A 24,958-nucleotide genomic window follows, 5' to 3' on the forward strand; every position below is an offset into this window, starting at 1 on the left:
CACCGCCCCTCAGAGGTTATGAGAAACGTGTACACTTTCATTGTAATATGTGGTTATGAAAAATTGGTTATGAAAAACATTTGGCCAAACTTTAATTCCAAATGACAGGGTACAGTTGTGCTCATAAGTTTAAATACCGTAGCAGAATTTGTGAAATATTGTTTTTTTAAAATATGACTGATGAACAAGCATTCATTTCTTTTTGATTATGTATTGTTTAATGATAATGCTTTTCTGAAATGCTTGACCGCTTAATTTGAATCCCATTAAAATAAAATTAATGTGTTACGCCTGCCCCTTAATGTTATCTTTAAGGAATTGTAACCATCTTACAAATTCTGCCTGGGTAATCAAACATATGAGCACAATTGTATGCTTTGTCATTTACCAAATAAAAGTTGGGCTGTGAATTTGAAAATAAGAGCAAGTAAATAAAAAATAAATGATTATTTGTTCAAATAAAGTGCTTAATTTCAGAATAATTCTTTGAAAGAAAACTAGCAAACTACAGCTAATACTTCATGTTTTGATCATATGGGCATTGTAAAAATGCATTATACATAGGTATAAGGGTTTTCCAGAATTTTGAGGTCAACTTTGGGGTGCGTATTATACATGGATGCGCATTATACACGAGAAATTACGGTCCTTAAAATTGTGCTGTGGGTTCAGGGTTAATAAAAACTAAATGGAAATTGAATGAATGATAGTTCCACAAGTTGAAATAGTTATTTTTCAGCATTTTCAAGATCATCTAACTCTAACCCAGGAATAAAACTGGTCTGCAACATCCTTGGACAAATACCATGTGGCCATCCATCCATCCATTTTCTGTACCGCTTTATCCTCACAAGGATCGCGGGCGTACTGGAGCCTATCCCAGCTATCTTCGGGCGAGAGGCAGGGTACACACTGAACTGGTCGCCAACCAATCGCAGTGCACATACAAACAGACAACAATTCGCGCACACATTCAGACCTCAGGGCAATTTAGAGTATTCAATCAACCTACCACACATGTTTCTGGGATGTGGGAGGAAACCGGTGTGCCCGGAGAAAACCCACGGGGAGAATATGCAAACTCCACACAGGCGGGGCCGGGATTTGAACCCCAGGCCTCAGAACTGTGAGGCAGATGTGCTAACCAGTCGCCCACCATGCCGCCCCATGTGCCCATGTTGACACAAAATAAATCATAATAAAAGTTGCAAAAACAATACAAAAAAAGCAATCATGAAAATGTTACTTACTGCTTTAAAATGTATGACTATTTTTGGGTTTAAGTTTCGCATTTTTAATTGAAGAAAAAAATAAAACTAAATAATGTATCGTAATGCTCTTGTGTTTACAGAGTATTTTGTTTTTTGGTAATCCTATAGATCTTGCCTCACATAAACTGCAAATTAAAATGGGTGGAATGTAAGTACATTCCACTTATTTGCTTCAGGTCTTTTGCTTCGTTGAGTGATAATCAGTGTGGACATAGCTGTTACTACATCACCGGTGACAGCTTCAACATTCTTGTGTTGCCCCGATTAATAAAGATATCCAGTGTGAATAATTCCTAAAATGCAGGTTTGAGAAAAGACAATTTGAAGCATCATTATCTTTAAGAGGCTACCATATTAGTTCTGGTTGCTGTTCACTGTAGTCACAGTCATTTTACACTCTATTATCCCTGCAATCTCTGGTTGTCTCCTGACATTAGTTTGCACTAACACATTGAATGGGTTGTCTGCTACATGACTCGATCCCAGCATACAGCGTACAATTGTCAATTTGAAATCCTTTTATGTGTCCTATTGCTGCACTGAAAAGAACTTTCATGCCTCAAACCCCACAACAACTACTGTCTGAAGCGCACACTATACTGCTAAACATGGCTGGATTGATTCAACTGCATCTTGCATCGATCCTTGCATATGCTTAGCTTGTTTTTAAGTGTACCTCAGTGAGCTAATTTTCATCCATATTGTCTCACATATATAGAATTACAAGAAAACAGTACAGGGAACCATGCATAATTACATTCAGTCGTAAGTAAAAGTAAGTGTACTGGTGGTGTAGTGATACATGCTGCTGCCATCGGGTTCCATTCCCGGCCAGTGCTTCCATATTCTGCCACGGTCCCAAGCCCAGATAAAAAAATAGGCAGGTTGTGTCAGGGAGGGCATCTGATGTAAAAACTCCATCCATCCATCTTCTGTACTGCTTATCCTCACTAGGGTTGTGGGCGTGCTGAAGCCTATCCCAGCTATCTTCGGGCGAGAGGCGGGGTACACCCTGAACTGTTCGCCAGCCAATCGCAGGCCACGTATAAACAAACAATCATTCGCACTCACATTCACACCTACAGCCAATGTAGAGTCTTCAATCAATCTATCACGCATGTTTTTGGGATGTGGGAGGGAACCGGAGTACCCGGAGAAAACCCACGCAGGCACGGGGACAACATGCAGTGCACATACAAACAGACAACCATTCGCGCACACATTCAGACCTCAGGGCAATTTAGAGTATTCAATCAACCTACCACACATGTTTCTGGGATGTGGGAGGAAACCGGTGTGCCCGGAGAAATCCCACGGGGAGAATATGCAAACTCCACACAGGCGGGGCCGGGATTTGAACCCCGGTCCTCAGAACTGTGAGGCAGATGTGATAACAAGTCATGCGAGTGACTCACTGGCGACCCGTGATAGGACAAGCAATAAGTCGAAACAACAATAAGTAAAAATAAGTAAAAAGTCCAAGTAAGCTGCCTCATCCCACCAACGCTTTCCCATTAGAAATGTAAAAGAAAAGTTTGGGGAAGCAAAGTTTGACGTGTTGAATAAGTGCAATAGTAATTGAAGTATGTATCTGAAACACCCTGGCATTGACTTGTTATGGTCAAGTATTGACATTCTGGTATAATAGTTTTCTGGGCTTGTTAAGTTAACTAGATGGCAGTGAGTTTAAATGAGCAGAGATACGAGACCTTGTTGGAACACTACCAATCAAAACTATATGAAAAATTCAGGCATATTTATAGAAATGTCAACAAGACCCCAATTGATTTTACCGATTTCTGTCAACAAATGGTCAGGGTAGCTGAGGGCATTTCAGTGAATATTATTTTACAGTTCTATAATGAGTGGCATTAACGATCGTTATTTAATATAAAAGCAAGAACCATTGTAAGGTCATGGTCATACCATCATCTTTGTCATTCCCTAATTGGTACTTATCTTTTGTAACTTTTGAATCACATCGGTCTTTTGTTTTATAATGGCACTGTCAGATCCTGCTGTGTCTCGGTCAGAACACGGGAAACACTCCATAGCATATATTAAGATATCACCACATCCTGTCTTTTACAAACATTGGGCTAATCTTGTCAAATCAAGCTGTCAGGGGAGGCGGGACCGGAAAACATGTCAACACTACCAGATACTGTATATCCAATGTTTTGTGCTGAAAAAAAAGAAGAAAAATAAGAAAGAAACGTGCGAGGTGTCATACCTGGGTGCTCGAGAGAGGACGGTTTGGACAGTTCTTCTTCAAGGAGAGCTTGATGTAATGATCATGTACTTTTAATACCACTAGCAAGCAGACAACATAAAGTTATGTACTGTATTTTCATTACCTTAAGGCGCACCAGATTAAAAGGCGCAGTCTCAGTTACGGGGTCTATTTATGTATTTAACATACATAAGGCGCACCGTATTATTGGGCGGAGGCATGGTAAAACATACGCTATCTTAAAACATACGGTAGAATGCATGAATGCTAAAACAATGTTTTTAAAAAGGCAGAGGGAGCAAAACTGAGTTCAGTTGAACTTTATTGAAGTATTTAACAATGTAAATTGTGAGTTCGGTTGTATTTTATTGAAGTATTTAACAATGTACTCATGTTATTTTTTGATCAATCCTCATCCACAAATCCATCAAAGTCCTCATGTTCTGTATCCGAAAAAAACAGCTGGGCAAGTTCTCCATCAAACAGACCAGGTTCCCTCTCGTCATTGTCAGAGTCAGTCTCGTTGCCATGCGGCTCCTCAGAAATGATGCCGGCTTTTACGAAAGCTTGAACAACAGTGCAAGCAGACACGTCCCAAATTGTGGCGTAACTCGCCCGGCGCTGCCTCCTAGTCTTAGTAAAGCTGTGTTCGCCATCTGTCATCCATCACTCCCACGCCACTCACAACTTCACTTTGAACGCCCAGTTTACACCGATGTCCAGCGGTTGGAGTTCCTTCGCCAAGCCTCCTGGAATGATGGCAAGCTCCGAGTTATTGCACTCAGTCGAATGGTGACTGTAGAGACGCTTCTCCCGGCTGTTCTTTGCTCATTAATCCATTGCTCGAGTTGGTCTTCCAACTCGGGCCACCTCGCATTGTTTCCGCAGAAACTCAGCTTCGTCTTCTTGACTTGGCGAAGCTCGTTTTCCTGCTTCCTCATCTTGCGAACCATGGATTCGTTGATCTTGAATTCTCTCGCAGCTGCTCGATTTCCATGTTCCTCCGGGTAACTGATAGCATGCAGTTTAAACTGTGCTTTGTAAGCGTGTCTCTTTGAATGTGCCATTTTCAGGAGTCCTTAGCCAAATTGATGTCGTTTTGCACAATGTACATACCGGCGCTATATACCTACGGGTGCGTGCCTTTAGTGTCCTCCTTCACGCGCACCTTTCCCCCATTAACGGCCATGTGCTGTCCTCAGCCACGTCAGCTTTTCCTCTGTATAAGCAGCCTGTCGGCAGGAAATGCTCCCAGTCAGTCAAGCAGAGCGCTCATCACACAACAACATTTATAGATTTTGGAACTCTGTGCACACAAAAGGCGCGCCACATTATAAGGCGCCCCGTCCATTTTGGAGAAATGTTAAGACTTTTAAGTGCGCCTTATGGTCGCCTTAAATACGATAGCTAGCTGTTTCACAACAACTTTTTCTTTTTTTAATGCGGTCATGATAATCATCACATCCAACATCAAAAGTGCAGGGCTGCTGCTGCCATAACTCGACCAGCTTTTCTTCAGTTTCGTTGTTCTACTCATCCCTCTTTCTCTTCACCATATGGTGCGTGAATAAATGTTGACAGCAACTAAAGAAGATGAGGCGCCATTGCAAGACACAATCCTATTGGTTGAAGTCAAGGTGCAGTGTCGCAGTGTTCTTTTTATACTGTATGTCACACTACACGGAAGATATCCCCCCATAAATATCAAATATGCTAGTCTTTTCGTCTTGGCATCATAGGGCTTTTCCGAAGCCAAATGGCTGATTGTGGATTATGTCACACTACAAGTAGTTTTGTTTTTCCCGACAAAATATGTCAGCCCTGATCTGGGAAATCGAGACAGTAACTAGGCTAAAATCTCGTAGTGTGATCCAGGCATAAGATACACTACAGTATACTATACACAGGTGGCTTCTCTTGATGTGCTACATTGGCTTCTCTTGATGTGTTACATAACAACACAGAGAAAGTTTCATGCGAAGGAGTTGAATTCCATTCACTGTGACTGCAATGCCATTCTACTTCTGACCATCTTGTCATCAGTTTAGAGATAAAAAAAAAAGCCATCATATACATTTCCTGAGGGTTTTGACTTTTGAGTCTTATCATGTAAAAATCTGCTTACTACTGACTTTGACGTGGGACCACTTATGCAAGAACATAGCAGCAGTAACTGGAGCAAAAACAGAAGTGGAAAATCTCACTGTGAAAAAACTTATTGGAGAAATGGATGAAGGTCACCAAAGATCACCATAGATAATCCTGTGTGTTTAAATCATGAATGCATGAGATTGGGTGCAGTCTTTAGGATCATGACAAATGAGGCTGCTAAATCATCTTTAAATTGAACTACTAGAATTCACACAACAGAATCAAAATGCTCAATGCATTTTTCAGTGTATTTCCTCTGTTATGTGTCCTCTTCATTCTGTTTCAGACCATTCACTATGATCTCCCAACTTACTTCCCTTTTTATCTGTCTTCACATCTTGCCTAGAAGCAGGTATTAATTACATGGCTCTTGTTACAATCGGCTATAATTTGTAATCACACTGCCTTGTTAGAGAGTAGTCGTAATTGTAATTGCAGATGCTCATTAGCGTAAGCGCTGTCATTAATTAGACATTGTGACCTTGATAATGACTGTACATGCTTTTTTAAGTGATTTTCATCACTGTGGGTCCTGTCAACTGTTACCTTAAAAGGAATTGTTTTGTATTGATGGAAACTGATGAACATATCAATTAAATTGAAGGTGAAGTCCATGAGTACTTTTTAAATGTTATTTAGTGTTTCCCCATTCTTTATTTAAAAAAATAAAAATAAAAATCCCATCTAGACCAATGTTGTTTTAGAAAAATATTTGGGTGGGAGGAAAGCAGCATTTACCTTCTAATGAATGTTTATTATTAACAATATGCAATGTTTACAAATATAATAAGCATAATTCCCATGTTTTTGGGGTATGGTAGTAAACAACTATAAATTCTGACTATATGATGTCGATTAAAATACATTTCTGGATTGTTGACAGTTTTATACTGAATTATTTAAGGTCCTCATTTACTTAACATAATGGGACACATTCACAGTGTTCATTGATTGGTATGCTTCATTTTTGCAACTGTAAACAAAAAGCTGATGGGCTTTTTGACAAGAAACTACAGTTTGTCTCATCTGTCCAAAGGACATTCTCCAAGAAGCTTTGCGACTTGTCAATATGCATTTTGGAAAACTCACGTCTCGTCAGTTTCAAGTTATTTCTGTGACCGTGAGTCTTCAATAAAAGGGTAGTAACAATTTTGCCATGGTGTGGAAATGTTAAATTTTTTTCCCTCTTTTTTTCCTCTCTTATTCTCCAGGCACTTCCTTTTTAAGACAGGTACAGGTACCACCCCCCTCTTCTCCACAGCCACACCAGGCTACAGTATGGCGACAGGCTCAGTGTACTCCCCTCCCACCAGACCTTTGCCAAGAAACACCTTGTCCCGCTCTGCGTTCAAGTTTAAGAAATCTTCCAAATATTGCTCATGGAGGTAAGTTCACATCAAGCGGTATAAAGTAATGCACTTCTGTGGTTTACAGTTAAACATAACAATATAACATGCCGCATTGTTCTTTCTTCAAATATTCTATATAAAATATATTTTGATACCAACATTGACCTGATTAACAGATATGAGTAGGGTAGACTAGATAAATATAGAGAAAAGAGTCAAGCGCAACAAAAACTACAACCAACAACCTGGCAGGAAAAAATCTGTTTCTGTATGATTTGTCTGAATTTGACTTTAGTATTCGGTCGAGTTTAAATGGCCTGGAAGTTTGGTAATGAGCATTAGTAAGCATGAAGGAAGATTGATTACCCTTTGGTGGCATTCTTATGGAATGCCTTGATATTAAACTATGATGTAAAGAGTTGTGAAAGCAAAAATAATTTCTCTACCGAATTAAATGAATATACTTTAGCGTAAGTAGTATATATTTATCTTGTCTAAATCAACAAACGCTCTCTCTCTTTGTCTCTCTCTCTCTCCCTCTCTGTATTCGGGGCATAACGATTCCTTTTAGCAATACTTCGATTCGTATCACGATTCGTGGCTGCCGATTCGATTCAAGGACGATATTGGTTCATTTAGAGCGATACGATCCGAAACAATTCAGTGTCTGGAAATCGATTCAGTAACTTTTTAGCCAAAAATTCATCCAGTTTGACTTTAAAATAAAGACCTGTATACTGGACAGAGCAGGTGAAATTTCTTGGATCCTTGCTGTTTTCTTGTAAGGGGATCGAGTAAAAACTAATTATGGTCATTAAATATAAAGATTTTCCTGATGTAGTTTCCTTTTATGTGTCTTATTGTGTACCGTACTGTACGTGTTTTCTGATGTACTATGAGTCTGCTTAATAAATGTTGACTGATTGTATTGCTTTGCACTAAAACAAAGTGGAAAACAGCAATTTATTGTTATTTATATTTTTTCAGCTATGATTTTGCTTGTTGGGGCAGTTTTTTTGCAGCACGGTGACCGACTGGTTAACACATCTGCCTCACAGTTCTTAGGACCGGGGTTCCCGGTTCCGCCTGTGGGGAGTTTGCATGTTCTCCCCATGCCTGCGTGGGTTTTCTCCGGGTACTCCGGTTTATTCCCACATCCCAAAAACATGTGTGGTTGGTTGATGGAAGACTGTAAATTGCCCGTAGGTGTGAATGTGAGTGTGAATGGTTGTTTATTTCCATGTGTCCTGCGATTGGCTGGGGACAAGTTCAGGGTGTACCCCGCCTCTCGCCCGAAGATAGCTGGGATAGGCTCCAGCACGCCTGCGAGCCTAGTGAGGATAAGTGGTACAGAAAATGGATGGATGAAAATGATGGGGCAGTTTTTTTCTGAGAAAATAAATGTTTAATTGATGTTAGAATTATGAGGCAACTCGGAAAGGAGTGACTAGATTTGAGGCGTCGAAAAGGAAACGAAGAAAAAAAGAGACAAAGCTGAAAAAAAAGAGACAAAACTGAAAAATCAAGCAAAGTAAAAGGAATTACAAGCATTTTTCTTGGAAATGCAACACATGCACAACTCCATATAAAGCCTACCATGCTTAAATCCAGTGCGTTATTTCCCACTATAGATACAACTGATTGATTACCTTTTAAAAATATTTAAATCAGTATATTTACGTCCGGAAGGCTAACTTGCCAAGCACAGATCGATCCAGTTGGATCACAGGAATATAAATCGGTACATCGATATAATCAATGAATGAATCTATACATAGTCCCCTCCAAATGTCAACCTCTGACGATGAGGAGCTGTGCTAATCTACTCCGCCTGATGCCTTATTGTTGAGCGCAGATTCATATGTTGCTCCTCTCACATGTTCATTCTGACCAAGGAAGCGTACGTTCGGAAATTCACCCTGACGCCCTAACCTTACTTTATATAATAACCGGAGGTTATTTCCGAGCGTACCCCAAGCTGCTGAGACAGAAGCTAACGCACTGTAGCAACATGGTTAGTGCCATAGACCGTCCTGAAATTGAAAATCCTCCACCATCCTTAAAATCTGGTGTTTGCAACTACGTTGGTTTTAGTGTTAAATATGTCCTAGATGGCAAGTATGACGTAGACAAAAGTACAACGGTATGTCGCAAGTGTCATTGCATAAGTACGTTAGTGGAAATACAGCAAACATGACATCACATTTATGCCGACATCACCCCAATGAGAAAATAAGTCCTAGAAAAAAACAAGGAGCAGGCGTCCTACAAACATTATCCGACTTATTTGGACAGCATGAGTCAAAGAGGGCAAAAAAAATTGACTGTGCACTTGCTACTTTTATTGTTGTCGACGTGCGACCCTTTTCTAACTTGTGGATAACACCGGGTTTTATAACATGCTGCATGGACACTTGAGCCCCGTTATGAGAACTTTGTGAACCTTGTTGCTCTAACCTCAGACGGCTGGATGTCAAGAGCTACGCAAAGTTACTCGACTTAATTACTGCCCTATATTACTGTGGAATGTAAGATGAAAAGCAACGTTCTTCAGCCATGCCTCCTTGAGAGACACGCTTTTGACAATTTAAACAAAGGTCTGACAGAAGCTATGGAGGATTGGAATTTAGTGCAACCAAATGTACAGGTACATTTCAATAAATTAGAGTATGGTAGGAAAGTGAATTTATTTCAGTACTCAGATTGTATAGATTCATTAAACAGGGAAAATACTTTTCAGAGTGCAAATTCCTACCTAATTTTCTACATTAAAAATCATTGTTTCTTGATTGATAGTTACGAAATATTCTAGTTTCTATAGATGTTGAATTTGTGATTTTCGTTTGCTGTAAGCTATAATCATCAAAATGATACTGTACATATATCCATCCATTCATTTTCCGTACTACTTATCCTCACACGGGTCACAGGCGTGCTGGAGCCTATCACAACTGACTCTGGGCGAGAAGCGGGGTACACTCTGTACTGGTCGTCAGCCAATCGCAAGGCACAAATAAGCAAACAATCATTCACACTCACGTTCGCACCTACGTGCAATTTAGAGTCTTCAATTAACCTACCATGCATGTTTTTGGGATGTGGGAGGAAACCGGAGAAAATCCACACAGGCACGGGGAGAACATGCAGAATCCACACAGGCGAGGCCAGATTTGAACCCATGTCCTCAGAACTGTAAGGCAGATGTGCTAACCAGTCGTCCACTGTGCCGCTCTGTACATATAGAAGAAAAATCATGAAATATTTCACTATTTCAGCTAACTAAATTAAGCTTTTGACACTTTTCTATTTTTATTGAGATTTACCTTTAACTCTACCAGTGATAACTGACAATGTCAGGAATATAGCTAATGTTGTCACGGTTGCTGGGTTAGTTATGGTATAACTTTTATTTTCTAAGAAGCTATTTTTTTTGGAAAATATACTCTAAGAATGTACCACAGATGATACAGAATTTTTGTTGTTATTATTTTTACATGTTGGTAATTTCAATAAAAAAACAAATTTTTGAATCGAAAAAATATCAAAACGTGACACGTATCGAACTGAACCGTGAATTTTGTGCATTGTTGTTGGATTATATATAAAAGGAAAATGGAGATATACAGTATTATGATCAAAAAGAAGTTAATTGAGGAATATCTTGAATACTAAGTTACATTATGTCACAGTTAAAATTTGTTGTTTCATCGATGTTCGGATAGTTTCAAATATGTTTTCCTTCTATCAGTATAGGTTATAATATTGGCTTCTTGAAGATGATATAGCATAAATGTATTACCTCATTGTTCCAAACATTCTCCCAGGCTCTCTACGGCTTTGTATTATTCTCTAGTGAATTAAATGTTAGGGTCCCAGAGAAGTGCACTGCAGATACTGGAGCATGTGCAGAAAACTAGTTCCAGTTAGTGACCGATTGAAGTGTAGACATGAAAGAGTATTTTTTTTTTTTCTAATCAAATAGTTTCTAAAAATAAATTCTCTGTGTTTGAACATCATGGTCAGTTACATATTTATATGCATTATTTCAGGCAGGATTTTTTTCCCCCTGACTGCATAAAAACAAGCTTCTCAGTAAATAGCACAAAACCCAACAAAAAATGACAACCATGTCTGAAATGACTTAAAAAAACTAGGCTTTACATGATCAGGATTTTTGGGGCCAATCACTGATCAGAGAGTTTAAAAAAACGATAACCGATCACCGATATGATCACAAGATGTAACTATTTAAATGACTTGTTCCTTTTCTGTATATACTTGTGTACTGTATACTGAGTATAATCAAAAGTATTCTCGAGTCCAGTGATTCCCAACCAGTGTGCCGTGGCACATTAGTATTCCATGAGTGATCTTCAGGTGTGCCGTGGGAAATTGTCAAATTTTACTTAAATGCTCGAAAAATGGCGGCACGGTGGCCGACTGGTTAGAGCGTCAGCCTCACAGTTCTGAGGAGCGGGGTTCAATCCCTGGCCCCGCTTGTGTGGAGTTTGCATGTTCTCCCCGTGCCTGCGTGGATTTCTCCGGGCACTCCGGTTTCCTCCCACATCCCAAAAACATGAAGTAATTGGAGACTCTAAATTGCCCGTAGGTGTGACTGTGAGTGCGAATGGTTGTTTGTTTGTATGTGCCCTGTGATTGGCTGGCAACCAGTTCAGGGTGTACCCCGCCTCCTGCCCGATGACAGCTGTGATAGGCTCCAGCACGCCCGCGACCCAAGTGAGGAGAAGCGGCTCAGAAAATGGATGGATGGATGCATGCTCAAAAAATTATTCATCTGCAAGAAATAATGTATCTTTGTTCCTCTATTCATGCCAGTGAGGCATAGGGACAGAAATAATGGATTCTAACGTACTTCACACAGACCAAAACTTTAGAGCATGATTCGACATAACATCGCCATGTTTACGTCCAACCGTTAGTGCTAGCACCAGCTTGCTAGGCTACATGATGATATATATATATTTTTGTATCGTATTAAAAGTATGTGAACATACCTCAAGCAATCCTTAAATGAACGTAATCTCCCGAGCACCGGTGACCACCACCACACGTTTTCCCCCATTTTGTTCTTATAAGACACACGTCTCGATGTCGTCGCCATGGTAACGAGTGTATCCGGTCGTGTTTGAGTTGACAAGATAAAGCCCCGTGATTGTAAAAGATGGGATGCGAAGATTTTATTGCTGTAGTCCGACACAGTGCAATCGTGAAAGACCAAATTTGCTTCTAGTCTGATCCAGGCATTACGTTTCACGTCTATTTCAGACGTGTTGTCTGTCCCACACTGCAGACATGTTTTAAAAAAAAAATACTTTCTTGGCTGGCAGATATTTACAGTAGTACGTCAAAAGACACGCGACAAGGATAAAAATAAACTAGCTTTTGGATTCAAATGGCAACGCAGAGGAAATGTCTTTTGCGGAGCCGATCAATGACGTCATTGATTGGATCGGCGAATTATGACATTAAAGCCGATCAGCATAAAATGCTCTTTATCGGCCGATACCGATCAAGCCGAACAGATCAGTGTAAAGACTAAAAAAACAAAATCAAAAGTCAAACCAAAACATTTACAAAGCTCACACACAATATGATGTGTTTCCCTTTTAGGTGTACAGCCCTCAGTGCAGTCGGACTGTCTGTACTCCTCTCTATCCTGCTCTGTTACTGCATAGGTAAGACCTCATTTGCTCTCACAGCAATGGCGGGTTGATCGTAGAATGAAAAATTTAACTTTATTATATTATATTTTATTATTATATATTATTATTTATTATACTTTTCCTCGCTCTAAATTGCCTTGTCGTCTATTATGTCTCCTTGAAGTTATGTTTTGATATGTTTCCTTTTTCTCGTTGTTTAGCTGTAGTTTGTACTTGGTTTTCACTCTGGTGTAAGCCCATCAGATAACCTGTGTGTTCATTTCTTCGGGCCTTAATCTTCATTACTGAATTTTCAATGTTTTGGATGTGTGGGTTAGTTATTCTTCATGGTCATAGCAAATAGTCCTGTTACAGTACTGAATGGAGTCTTATCATGCAACTTCTTTGTACTCTATGTACTCAATGTAATGGAGTTGCATTGCACTAACTGTAAACTAAAAAAATATATATATTAATCAGCGATTGGACACTTGATACTACAGTAAAATGACTGCCTTTGTATTCTTTGTAATCCAATACATTTACTATGATCGGATGACTGATTCATGACTTACAACCTTCAAGTACCAGTGGACACGCAAATTTACTTTGGCTATATTAATCAGATCTGAAATGTGAGAAGTGGCTCAATAAATTGATGGACGCTCTTGGTGGGTTCTGCTGGGAAAAAAAGGTCGAACAAATTAGTCATAGCCTTGAAAATATCAATGGATGGTTTTAAAAACTGCTTTACTATTGTCATGGGCGGAACCAAGGACAGGACCCAAAATGCACGACTCCAATTCAATGGTCAGAGGGGACTCCGAGGCAGGCTTGAGCAGGCTGACGTGAAATGCGGGGTGGACCCGCATCGACCTCGGGAGCCTTCATGGTGACTGGATTGATGAGCTTTGTGATGGGGAAGGGCCCAATGAACCTGGGAGCGAGCTTATGGGACTCCACCCGGAGTGGAAGATGCTTGGTAGAGAGCCAAACCCGCTGACCCACCTTGTAGATCGGGCCGGTGTCCTCTTATGGTCAGCTGCAGTCTTGTAGGACTGCAGCATTTGGCGGGCTTGCTCCCAGGTCCTCCTGGAGCGTCTCACCAAGGCCAAAGCAGATGGAATTGTGGACTCAGGGGCTATGGCAGGAAACAGAAATGGTTGGTAACCATGCACAATGTGAAAAGATGATAGACCAGTGGATACAGAGGGCAGAGAATTGTCAGAGAACTCGACCTAAACCAGCTTCTTAGTCCAGGATTGTGGCTCTTGTGGCGCAAGATATCAGAGCTCCGTCTCCAGGTCCTGGTTCCGCCTCTCCGTTTGTCCGTTGGTTTCGGGATGAAACCCAGATGACAGACTGACGGTAGCACCTATTAAGCTGCAAAACTCCTTCCAAAATTGGAAACAAATTGGGGGCCCCTATCTGATACCAAATTCTTGGGAAAACCATGAAGCTTGAACACATGGTTTATCATCACCTCTGCAGTTTCTTTTGCCGAGGGGAGTTTAGACAATGCAATTCGATGTGTCATCTTAGAGAATCTGTCAACAACAGTGAGAACAGTGGTAATCACTTTAGAGGGCGGTAATCCAATCACAGTGTCTATCGACATGTCTGACCAAGGACGTTGTGGTATTGGCAGGGGTCGCAACTCCGCAGAAGGACGTTGACAAGAGGGCTTGTTAGCAGCGCATACCTGGCAAGGATTGACATAATTGATAACATCCCTTCTAACATTGGGCCACCAAAAGCACTGTTCGATAACAGATTGCATTTTGGCAATGCTTGGGTGACATACAGTCCTGTTAGTGTGACCACAGTGGATAACCGTTTCCCTTAAGGAATGGATCACATAAAGCCTGTTTTCAGGGCAATCTTCAGGGCTAAGATCATTATTCAGAGCCTCTTTGACCAGTTTCTATTTCCCAAACAAAAGCAGCAATAAAACATGACTTGGGAAAAATAGTTTTCGGGTCAGACACAGATCTTTCTTCACAGAAAATACGTGATAGAGCAACTGAGTTTTCTGTAGAAATTTGCAAACCCTAAGAACCTTTGTACGTCCTTGCGTGACGTGGGGGTGGGCCAATTCGTCACGACATCAATTTTGCAAGGATCCATTTTGATTTCACCTTGAGCCAGCACAAAACCCAGAAAAGAAACGGACATCTTGTGGAACTCACATTTCTCAGCCTTGACATATAGTTCATTCTGCGGTAACCGCTGCAACACAGAGTGGACATGAATAATGTGAGTCTCCTCATCCGGGGAAAATATAAAAATATCGTCCAAATATACAAAAACATAAACATTCAACATGTCACGCAAGACATCATTGACAAAGTTTTGGAAAACAGCTGGAGCGTTAGTCCAAAAGGCATTACCAAATACTCATAATGTCCCGTTGGTGTTTTAAATGCTGTTTTCCATTCGTCCCCCTCCCTTATCCTGATGAGATGATACGCATTTCTTAAATCCAGTTTGGTGAAAACCTTGGCTCAATCCAGGAACTCAAAGGCAGTGGAGATGAAAGGAAGAGGGTACCTGTTTTTCCACAGGCATTTCGTTGAGACCCCGGTAATCGATACAGGGTCGCAGGGTCTTGTCCTTCTTGTCCACAAAGAAAAATCCCGCTCCCGCAGGGGATGAAGCTGGGTGAATGACCCCGGCTGCCAGTGACTCCTCCACATACTCCTTCATAGCCTTGTGTTCTGGCCCTGAAAGAGAGAACAACCTCCCTCGGGGAGGCGTGGTCCCGGGCAGCAAGTCAATTGCACAGTCATAAGGTCTGTGGGGTGGAAGGGATTTGGCTTTGGTCTTGGATAAAACTTCTTCAATGTCATGGTAACAGGTGGGCACTTGAGACAAGTCAGGATCCCCAGATGGGGTCTGCAGAATTTCATTTGAAACATATCCCTTAACATTAACATAGAGGCTTGAAACAGTTCTGGGCGCAATTGCTGCCCCACGACATAACATGACCAGAGGACCAGTCAATGTGGGGGTTATGTAATTTCAACCAAGGGTTCCCTAAAATAAGGTCACAATTCATATCGTCAAAAACATGAAAACTAATGCGTTCTGAGTGAGAGTCAGGAAATGTTAATGTGAGCGTTTGGGTGCGGTGAGTGATCTTGCCCATGAAACTGCCGTTTGCAGCATAAGCGTTGCAGTGGCGTTTTACTTGAAAGGTTTTAAGGTGCATTCGCCAAATGAGGCGAGAGTTTAGTAAATTTGCGTCAGAACCAGTGTCAATAAATACAGACGTATGAATCTCTTGATGGAGGATAGTGCGACTTTAGGAAGAACATGGGTAGGGTTTTCCATAATGAGATTCAGACTCACCGCTCCCATGCCTTTGTTACTGGCACCACCAACTTTGACGTGACAGTTGCTCACGGAATGACCCAACTGCCCGCAGAAGCTACGCCCTTCCCTCAGCCGGCTTTGACGTTCCTCAGGGGAGAGACGGAACCTGCCCAGTTGCATGGGTTCATCCGTGGTGGCGCTAGCCAATGGACTGAGACTGGCAACAGGGGATTTGCCTTGGTTTGGCTGGTCACCGAGGCTCGTCCTCCAAGTGCGCGGCGACGCATCCTTCCACCGATCTCTGTCCAGCTCGCAATCCAAAAGCCTTTTATCGATCTTTATGGCGAGTGTGCAAGTCAATCGGCAGGTCTAATGGGACCTAATGATCTTTGACGGCGGAGGATAGTCCTTGAAAGAATCTGTCGAGTAGTACCCTGTTATTCCACCGACTCTCATCTGATAGAATGCGATACTCAGTCGCGTAATCTGACACCCTGCGCTTGCCTTGTTGTAGGGTGACAAGGGAGCGAGCTGCCTCACGATCTGGTGTGGAATACTGATAATTCTGCTCCATAGTCGTTACAAAAGATGCCCAGGAATGACACGCGGCAAAATTCAGCAGTACCTCACGCCTCCACACGATCAGTCAGGTGGGAAATGACAAAAGCGATCTTAGCCCGCTCGGTGGGGAAGGCAGCTGCCTGCAGTGTGTTTAATGTTCCCGAAATCTCCAGAGAACCTCTCCGGGTGAGACATCTGTGGGCTGACTGCAGCGGAAGCGACAGGCGGCGGCGTGGTGACTGGTTCATAGTGGTACTGTGGCGGCATTGGGTGCTGTGCCAGCTGATTCCTTCTTCTGAACCACATTCATTAGAACTTCAAACTGTGAGGCCACCTGTCTCATCATAGCGTCCTGATGCCCCGACAGTTCCCTTAGATGAAGGTGGAGGGCAGCAAGCTGCTCATCCTGCTTCGAGGTGTGTTGACCCTGTGCTTGAAGGGCTTTATGCACCGGGTCTGAGACTGCTCGGTCCATGTTTTGGCCAGTTCGTTCTGTCATGGGCAGAACAAAGGACAGGACACAAAATGCACGACTCCAATTCAATGGTCAGTTTCAAAAAGAGTGGTTTGATAAACACGCAGGGGTCGGTACACAGACAGGCAATCCGCAAAGGCAACAGTATCTAAAAACGTGAGGTAAAAGGCAAGGTCAATAATCAAAACAGGATCTCGGTGTCACATGTGGGGAGTAGCTGGAACTAAGTGCAGGCGGAGGCAGATGTAAAATGTTGAACTGTTTATTGAGGAAAGGTTATGCAGGTGGTCCTGGATGCGTTGGTAGGCGGCGGCGTGGACAGGTGGCAGGCAGTGGAATGACGTGGGTCAGGAACACAGGGGAGCACTGGGAACGAGGAGACACAATAGTTAACAAGGGAAGTGAGGAACAGGATAGCTTACTTGACATAAGGTGGGCCATGGTACCGCTAGGAGAGGCTGCAATACTTTGGCGAGGATTTCCGGGAACAGGCAGGTTTATATACACTGGTGGTGATGAGGCAGATTGAAGACAGGTGCTGAAAACAGAGAGGGGAGGGCGGAGAGAGAAAAAGCACCCTCCCGGCTACAATAATGGCACTGCAGGGCAGTATATGACAGTAACCCCCTCTCAACGGACGCCTCCCGGCGTCCTGCACAGGCTTCCCCGGTTGAGCCGCGTAAAAGTCGTCCAAAAGAGTAGGATCGAGGATGAGCTCCCGGGAAATCCAAGAATGCTCCTCCGGCCCGTACCCTTCCCAGTCGACAAGGTACGCAGGTGGAGACAGGCTTCAGCAAAGAGACGTGGAATGTGGTCACGGGTGTTGTGAAGCCTATCCCAGCTATCTTCGGGCAAGAGGCGGGGTACACCCTGAACTGGTCGCCAGCCAATGCCCGGAGAAAACCCACGCTGGCACGGTGAGAACATGCAAACTCCACACAGGTGGGGCCTGGATTTGAACCCCGGTCATCAGAACTGTGAGAGGCAGCTGTGCTAACCAGTCGATCACCGTGCCGCCTTCTGATAATAGTTATAATATTGTTTGGCTAAGTTGTGTTTGTGTGTGTGGATGTGTGTGTGTGTGTGTGTGTGTGAGTGGCTGAAAAAAGTGGGGGGTTACACAGCATTAGATAACAGAGTTATCTCCTGGAATATGGAATTTACTTAATTGCTCCATAAAGTTGTTGACGCAGCAGGGAGCGGTGGGTTTTTGTTTTTGGTGATGTGACCATGTGCAACAAAAATGCTTTCATTGTCTTCGGCAATCGCTTGCGTTCCACACTCTGGGCTAGTAGAAGCAAGCAGCTGGCCAGACACTCGCTATCGAGTGAGGCGGAGGAGGAGACAGCCAGATGCTGGCGGGTACTCATTAGCCAGATCCAGCCCACTAGTTGTCAATGACATGAAAGCCGGGCTTGCTATTGGCCCAGCGGTATGTGAGCGGGATGATGGCTGGGTCACTGCATGAGACAGATCTGCCCCTAAAATGAGTCAATTAGCAACAGCAAGAAATATGCTGTAAAACATGTCTATAATTCAAAGAATACTACGGAAATGTTAAGATGCCTGGGAACTGTTTAAACTTGTGGAAAAAATGCATAACGTCTCCTGAAAATTCTGTTAGTTAGGCAAGGATCCATGAATTGTATCTTAAACTTAAGTCGGCATGAATGCCACTCACTCGCTGCTCACCTGTAACAGACTAGAAGACAGTCTAGAATTTCTCATAGCCAAAGAGAAGACACGATAACACAATGAAAATGTTTGATGAATATAATTGCAATTTACTGGTAGATTACTGTCATAAATATAATGTAAATAGTATAATTACTGACAAAATAAAATGCACTGTAATGTACTTTTTGGGGTTGAAATTTACAAGTGCCCATTAAAGGCTTGCAAATCTACTTCTTTTAGTGGAAGAACCTTGCTGACAACCATGTTATGGTCACTGAGCAACCATTTTGGTGATGTATCAAGGACGTAATAGGATTGAAAGGCTTGGAATGCTATCTAAATGAGTTGGTAGAGTCACTGAATTTGAGAGGACAAAACATTCATACGGTCTCCAATTTTCAAATAGTTAAGGCAATGCAGGAGGTTTCAGTGTGTTTACAATCTTCTTAAGGGACACAGTTAAGGCAGACACTGCTCATTATAATTGACGATCCCATCCTGCAATACAGTACAATAATTAAAAATAATAATGCCATACATTTTTATCACTGTGGTTCTTTGTATTCTGATGGATTTGTGTTGAAAATTTCAGTCGGATAGAACATTTTAAAGGGGAGTGACAGAAAAAACAAAGGGGAGAGACAGTTAAAAGATAACTAAATAATACAGGAAGAGAAGACAACAAAAGACATGACATTAGCTGTAAGAAAGATGAGGAAAGTAAATCATTATATGCCAAGTACAATGACACATTAGATTCAAGTGTTGTATAGGGCAGTCGTGCTACACCCTGTGAAGGAAGGACAGGACAGTGTAGGACAGGACTGGACAGAACAAGGACAGGAGGGGAAGCATGCAGGAAAGAGGCAGCTGTACAACTGAAGTATGGTGGGAGTGGCTATGTTAATTCTTAACATCTTTTTAGAAATAGAGTGCCAGAGGATACCCAGGGTGTTCGCATAGTTGAGTTTTTTTTTTTATCGCAATGAGTGAATGTGTGCAATGCTGTCATGTTATACCAAATAGGATCAATAAGAGAATTGCTTGAAAATTTAGTGAATGTTTCCATGGAATCGTTACTTTAAGAACCGGTTTTTGGTTTTCGATTCCCATCCTTAAGTGGGAGAGGGGAGACTCATGCCAATCACCAAAGAATGCCGTACAGTACTACCACAAGTCTCTCAATGTTACGCAACGTCAAAAGAATTAGGACCCCAAAAGCAGACACGTGGTTAGGTTGCGTACATTCGATTTAATAACAAAAGCTGTATATAACATACGTGGAGAAAGGGGAACTAAAAGTGCATGTAACATGCGAGTAGAAGTAGTAAAAGTACAAACTATAGGAGACGCTGACAAAAAGGTTAGCGTGAAACAAGTACCAACTATCCGGTTCTAAATTAACTAGTTGGACGGAGCCACAGCAGAAGGATGACACCAAGAAAAGAAAAAAAAAATCTAAATGGAATCTAATCCACACCAGATTAGAAGTGACTCAGGGTTTGGGTCAGACACGAAAAGTACCAAAACTACTACTAAGGTATGAGAAGCAATAGTATAATACGCACAGGTGTGGAACAACGAGGACCAATGGAAGAGAGCAATGCAATACAATAATCCAGCACCCTCCTTCTGTTTCTGTTGCACCTAAATAACCAACTGATCATCATTGCCGTCAGGTGTGCAACAGGAGACTCCGCCCACGAGCAGTCAGCCAGGAAACTGGAGACTGAAAAAGAAAAAAACAGCAGAGGCAGAGAACGAGCACATGACACTCAATACAGCTTCTTGTAAATGTACAGATGAAATGCTTTTTGGGTAATAGGAATTAGTTTCTTTGTTGAATCCATTTGCATGTTTAGGTGAAGTTTTCAAATTGACTTTGGACTGAACTTTCTGTGCAATGTTTTGCGTGCCTTTCCAAAATTCCTAAAAAAGGCTCTGTAGTAAAGAGTTCCAACATCATGTGATTGTTACCACCGCTAGGAATAATCTTATCTGGTCACAAAAACACACACAGAAATATACACATACATATGCAGAGTTCCTGTCGATGAGACAGCATTCTCCCATGACCCTTTGCTCCTGTCCTGACCAGGAGGTGTTGTGGGTAACAGACTGGCACAGCATGGCTCTAATTTAATGAGGCAGGGTGATTTGTAAGCAGAATCTGTGTGTGTGTGTGTGTGTGCGTGTGCGCGCGCGTGTGCGTGCGTGCGTGTGTGTGATGTGGGGGCCAACAGCGTTTCCTCTCACACCATATTCCCATGTTGCATCAGTAATTGGTCCTTGACATAACTCTCATTTTCATATGTCATGTGAGTCCAGTCGAAGAACTCTCAAAATTTCCATTTTGAATCAACAGAAACAGGTTACTTTGTCTAATATTTGTAGTATCCCTCTGTATAGTATTGCCATGGGACATAAGCCTCATCACATATTCCTCCTGAAACCCCTCTTAAAAAGAAAGTAATTGGTTCTTTGTGTGTTTTTACCTCTGTCCCACTGTGCTCTGCATGTGTTTTAGATTCAGTTATTTAGTAAAATAAATAATTTGTCTTGATCACTTGCTGTGTGATATGATAACTGACCCTTTTTTATGATTAAATAAATGTGTATTCTGTGTTCTACTGCCTCTACAACAGGACAGACCATTGGGCTCTATTTTCGGTGATGGCGCAGTTGCGCTTCAGCATAAAAAACTAGCACATTTAGATTTTTATGCTGCATGTGTTTGCCAATTCGGCAGGCCCATTTGCGAAGCTGGGCGTGGGCAAGGGTGTGTTATTGACAAAATGTTATTTTGGTGTCAGAAAGTCCGTCTAAACTTTCCCCTACTGGGACCACGTCTAACTTTTGGCGCAGGTGAGCTCATGCAATTTGGGTGAATTTGACAGGGGCCCATACAGGCAGGCAGACACGTGAGCGCCTCAGACATATGGTGGATGACAGACTTATTTCAAAAGGAGGCATCCAATCCTCTTACTTATTGTATTAATCAATTAACTGAACACATTATTATTATCATCATTATTATATGTTTTAAATCATCCCACATACTGGCTGTCACGCAGCTACGGGGGTGGGGGTGCATGTGGTGGAACCAAACGAACGATCGTCGGTGGGAATAGATATATGAGGACATGAGGTCCAAGGACAAGTAAGTCGCCAGCGGTTTTCACCAGCTCATTCTGTATTTAGCTAATGTTCAATGCTTCAGTCATACAGGGATCACTGTGTCCTCCGCCGTGTATAGTGAACGTCTCCAAGCGAGACTATTGCACTGTTTTTAAATGGATAGAAAGGACCCGCTTCGATTAGACAGGATTGAAGTCAGCTGTGAACATACCTCATATGTCCCACTTTTAAATACGTTGGGGGTACACCGGTCTACGAAATTACCAAAACTGGGTATAGCCCGCTTCCTTGCAGAGTTGTGCCAAGCGTGGCACTGGATTTGTGCGAGTCATGAAAACAGAGCCCATAGTGTTCGATTCTCTTTTGCCAATGTCCTTCTTCCTGATAATTTTGGTCGTAGCTAAAACGGCACCCAGTGACGCACTGGGCGTCCGGCATGAGTGCATCTCCTCCACTATAAGAACTTGAGCTGCCCAGTGATGGACTTTGGTGACTGGCATGAGTCTCCCCTCTCCCATTTCGGGAGGGGAATCGAAAACCAAGAACCGGTGAGAACCGGTTCCTAAGTTAATGATGCCAAGGAATCGTTTGCCGAATTTTCAAGCAATTCACTTATTGATCCTATTTAGTATAACATGACATCATTGCACACATTACGCAGCGCATGCAATATGTGAACCAGCTGACAATCGTACAATTTTAGGCCTGTAAGTAGTATGAAGAGGCTAGCTACATCAATCTAACTATTCTGAGTAAGGGTTCCACATTGTCAGCAAAAGCAGCAGTAATTTAACGACGAAAAACAACAAACAACAATTTAACTATACTCGACTAAAAACGACACCACTTTAACTATTAAACCTTGTCTGTACAAAATAACACAGATGCATTTTAACGCAGTTGAAACGTGATACAGTAATTTTAACTACAGCAGAAAATTTACCAGGTGTTACGCTAAAATCAGCCCTGCCAGAAACAGACCGCACATTTGAGGTCTTGTTCACGAGTGAGGGAAGAATGGAATAGGAGAACGATCGGTGCAGTGTCCGCAGTGATGAAGAAGGAGCTAAGCTGAAAGGGTAAGCGCTCAATTTACCGGTCGATCTACGTAACTACCCTCACCTATGGTCACGAGCTGTGGATCGTGACCGAAAGAATAAGATCCCGGGTACAAGCGGCCGAAATGTGTTTCCTCCGCAGGGTGTCCAGGCTCTCCCTTAGAGATAGGCTGCGAATCTCGGTCATCCAGGAGGGGCTCAGAGTAGAGCCGCTGCTCCTCCGCATTGAGAGGAGCCAAATGAGGTGGCTCGGGCATCTGATTAGGATGGCTCCTGGACGCCTCCCTGGTGAGGTGTTCCAGGCATATAATAAGAAAAACGAACAAGAAATTGATTAACTGTTATTTTTTAAATGGCCGTTTTAATTGGAATGAATGTTCTGATCTCATGTTTCAATGCCAGCGATGAGAAGGATAATGCTGCAGTGAGGAATTTCTATTGCGAAGCTCGGCGTGGATTTAGCTCAAGTTCCCATAAATGATGTCATGTTTTGTTCTCTATAGACTGCAAATTAATTGATTATGAATTAACAGCACCTCTTGTTTTCTATGTTGCCTGATTTACCTCGTGACATAATTAATTTAAAAAAGCTAATCCACACTTTTGAGAAAATTATTATCAAGTAACCAATAATCAATTATTATGCCCGATCCCTAGTACTTTGACATTATAAAGGTGTACGTACAGTATATGAATACAGCCCTTTTACAAATGATGTTCTTTCTTCTTGTGACCAAAATGAATAGACTTTGTCTAGATTTCCTGATTCCTGATTTTCTTTTTTTAATTCTTTGCCTTAAGTCTCCCACATTTTCAATATTTCCACCATTGTTTTCTATTTGTTTTGCGGTTCACTCACTCCTGCTCTTTGCTGTCACTTTCTCCCTTTCATTCTCTTGCTGCAGCAATGCACCTGTTTGGTCTGAACTGGCAGCTGCAGGAGAGTGAGGGATATGGAGCATTTGAAAATGGAGGTGTGGGAAGAGATACGACTCCTAACACGTTTATGGTGTCCACAGACAACGGTGAATCCCGTCTTTAAAAAAAATAAAAATGCAAAATGGTTTGTTTCGCTACTTTATGGAATTCAAACAGAAATGTGAACAAATGGTTCAGCATTTACTGTAGTTTTTGTAATTGTCACAACAATGAGTCCTTTTGACTATATACTCACATGTAGTTAGTTTAAAGAAAATACTACCTAAATACCTGATACATTGTGCTCGGCAATGCTGACACTATAAATATTGAAGAAACAAGATGTTTATTGGATGTTGTAAAAGTGAAAGTAACCCAGGCTGCCATATTTATTGGTGCATTTAAAATGCCTGTTGGTTTGTTGTTTCAGGATTTTTATGAGAAGACCATTCATTACTGTATTTAAAACACATAATGGAACAGAGTAATAAGACATGTTACAGGTGAAATTAATGTAACGGCTAAGATTCTGCAAAATATTGTTGGTTTTCTACCTAGATGTCGTAACTGCTAAAGTTAATTGCTAAGTGGTACCCTCAAAACTGACATGAATGCTTCTTGTTTATTATTGTCCTATGCCCATTGGACATTGTACATAAGACCCAAGATTACCATTATCCACAGTACATGATTAGGAGATCAAGATATTAAAGATACAATATACTGCTCAATCTGAATCTTACCTCGTGGTTAATGTCTGTCCAAATTGATTGTGTTGCAGGGATAATAGTGTTTGTTTGCTTCTCTGCAGGTAAAATTCTCCTAGAAAACAACACTATAGACACAGGAGAAGTGGATGTAGGTAGACGAGCAATTCAAGATGTCCCACCAGGTTAATTACTCACTCGTATACCCTCACACAGCCAGTCAATGTCATGTAACCACACCACTGTAAGCCACTGATACTGACTTCGGTGCTTTATTCTTTTGCTGTCTTTGTAGGTGTGTTTTGGAGGTCGCAGCTTTACATTGACCAACCACAGTTCCTGAAATTTAACATCTCAGTGCAGAAAGATGCTCTTGTTGGAGTATATGGACGCAAAGGCTTACCGCCCTCACACACACAGGTACACAGTTCAAGATTTTCTC

General features: G+C 41.9%; 1 protein-coding gene across 5 annotated transcripts in view; it reads left to right on the top strand.

Moving 5' to 3' along the window:
* Positions 1-24,958, top strand: part of LOC133404486 (teneurin-3-like) — a 281,787-nt gene that overhangs the window by 117,203 nt on the left and 139,626 nt on the right. For all 5 annotated transcript variants that reach the window (XM_061680417.1, XM_061680418.1, XM_061680419.1 and 2 more), the window contains 5 exons: positions 6,867-7,040; positions 12,636-12,700; positions 23,797-23,916; positions 24,621-24,701; positions 24,812-24,936. In XM_061680417.1, the coding sequence (XP_061536401.1) occupies positions 6,867-7,040; positions 12,636-12,700; positions 23,797-23,916; positions 24,621-24,701; positions 24,812-24,936 (565 nt within the window). The remainder of the gene's footprint in view (positions 1-6,866; positions 7,041-12,635; positions 12,701-23,796; positions 23,917-24,620; positions 24,702-24,811; positions 24,937-24,958) is intronic.

The sequence above is a fragment of the Phycodurus eques genome, chromosome 6 (genome assembly GCF_024500275.1).
Source record: "Phycodurus eques isolate BA_2022a chromosome 6, UOR_Pequ_1.1, whole genome shotgun sequence".
Classification (NCBI taxonomy): Eukaryota; Metazoa; Chordata; class Actinopteri; order Syngnathiformes; family Syngnathidae; genus Phycodurus; species Phycodurus eques.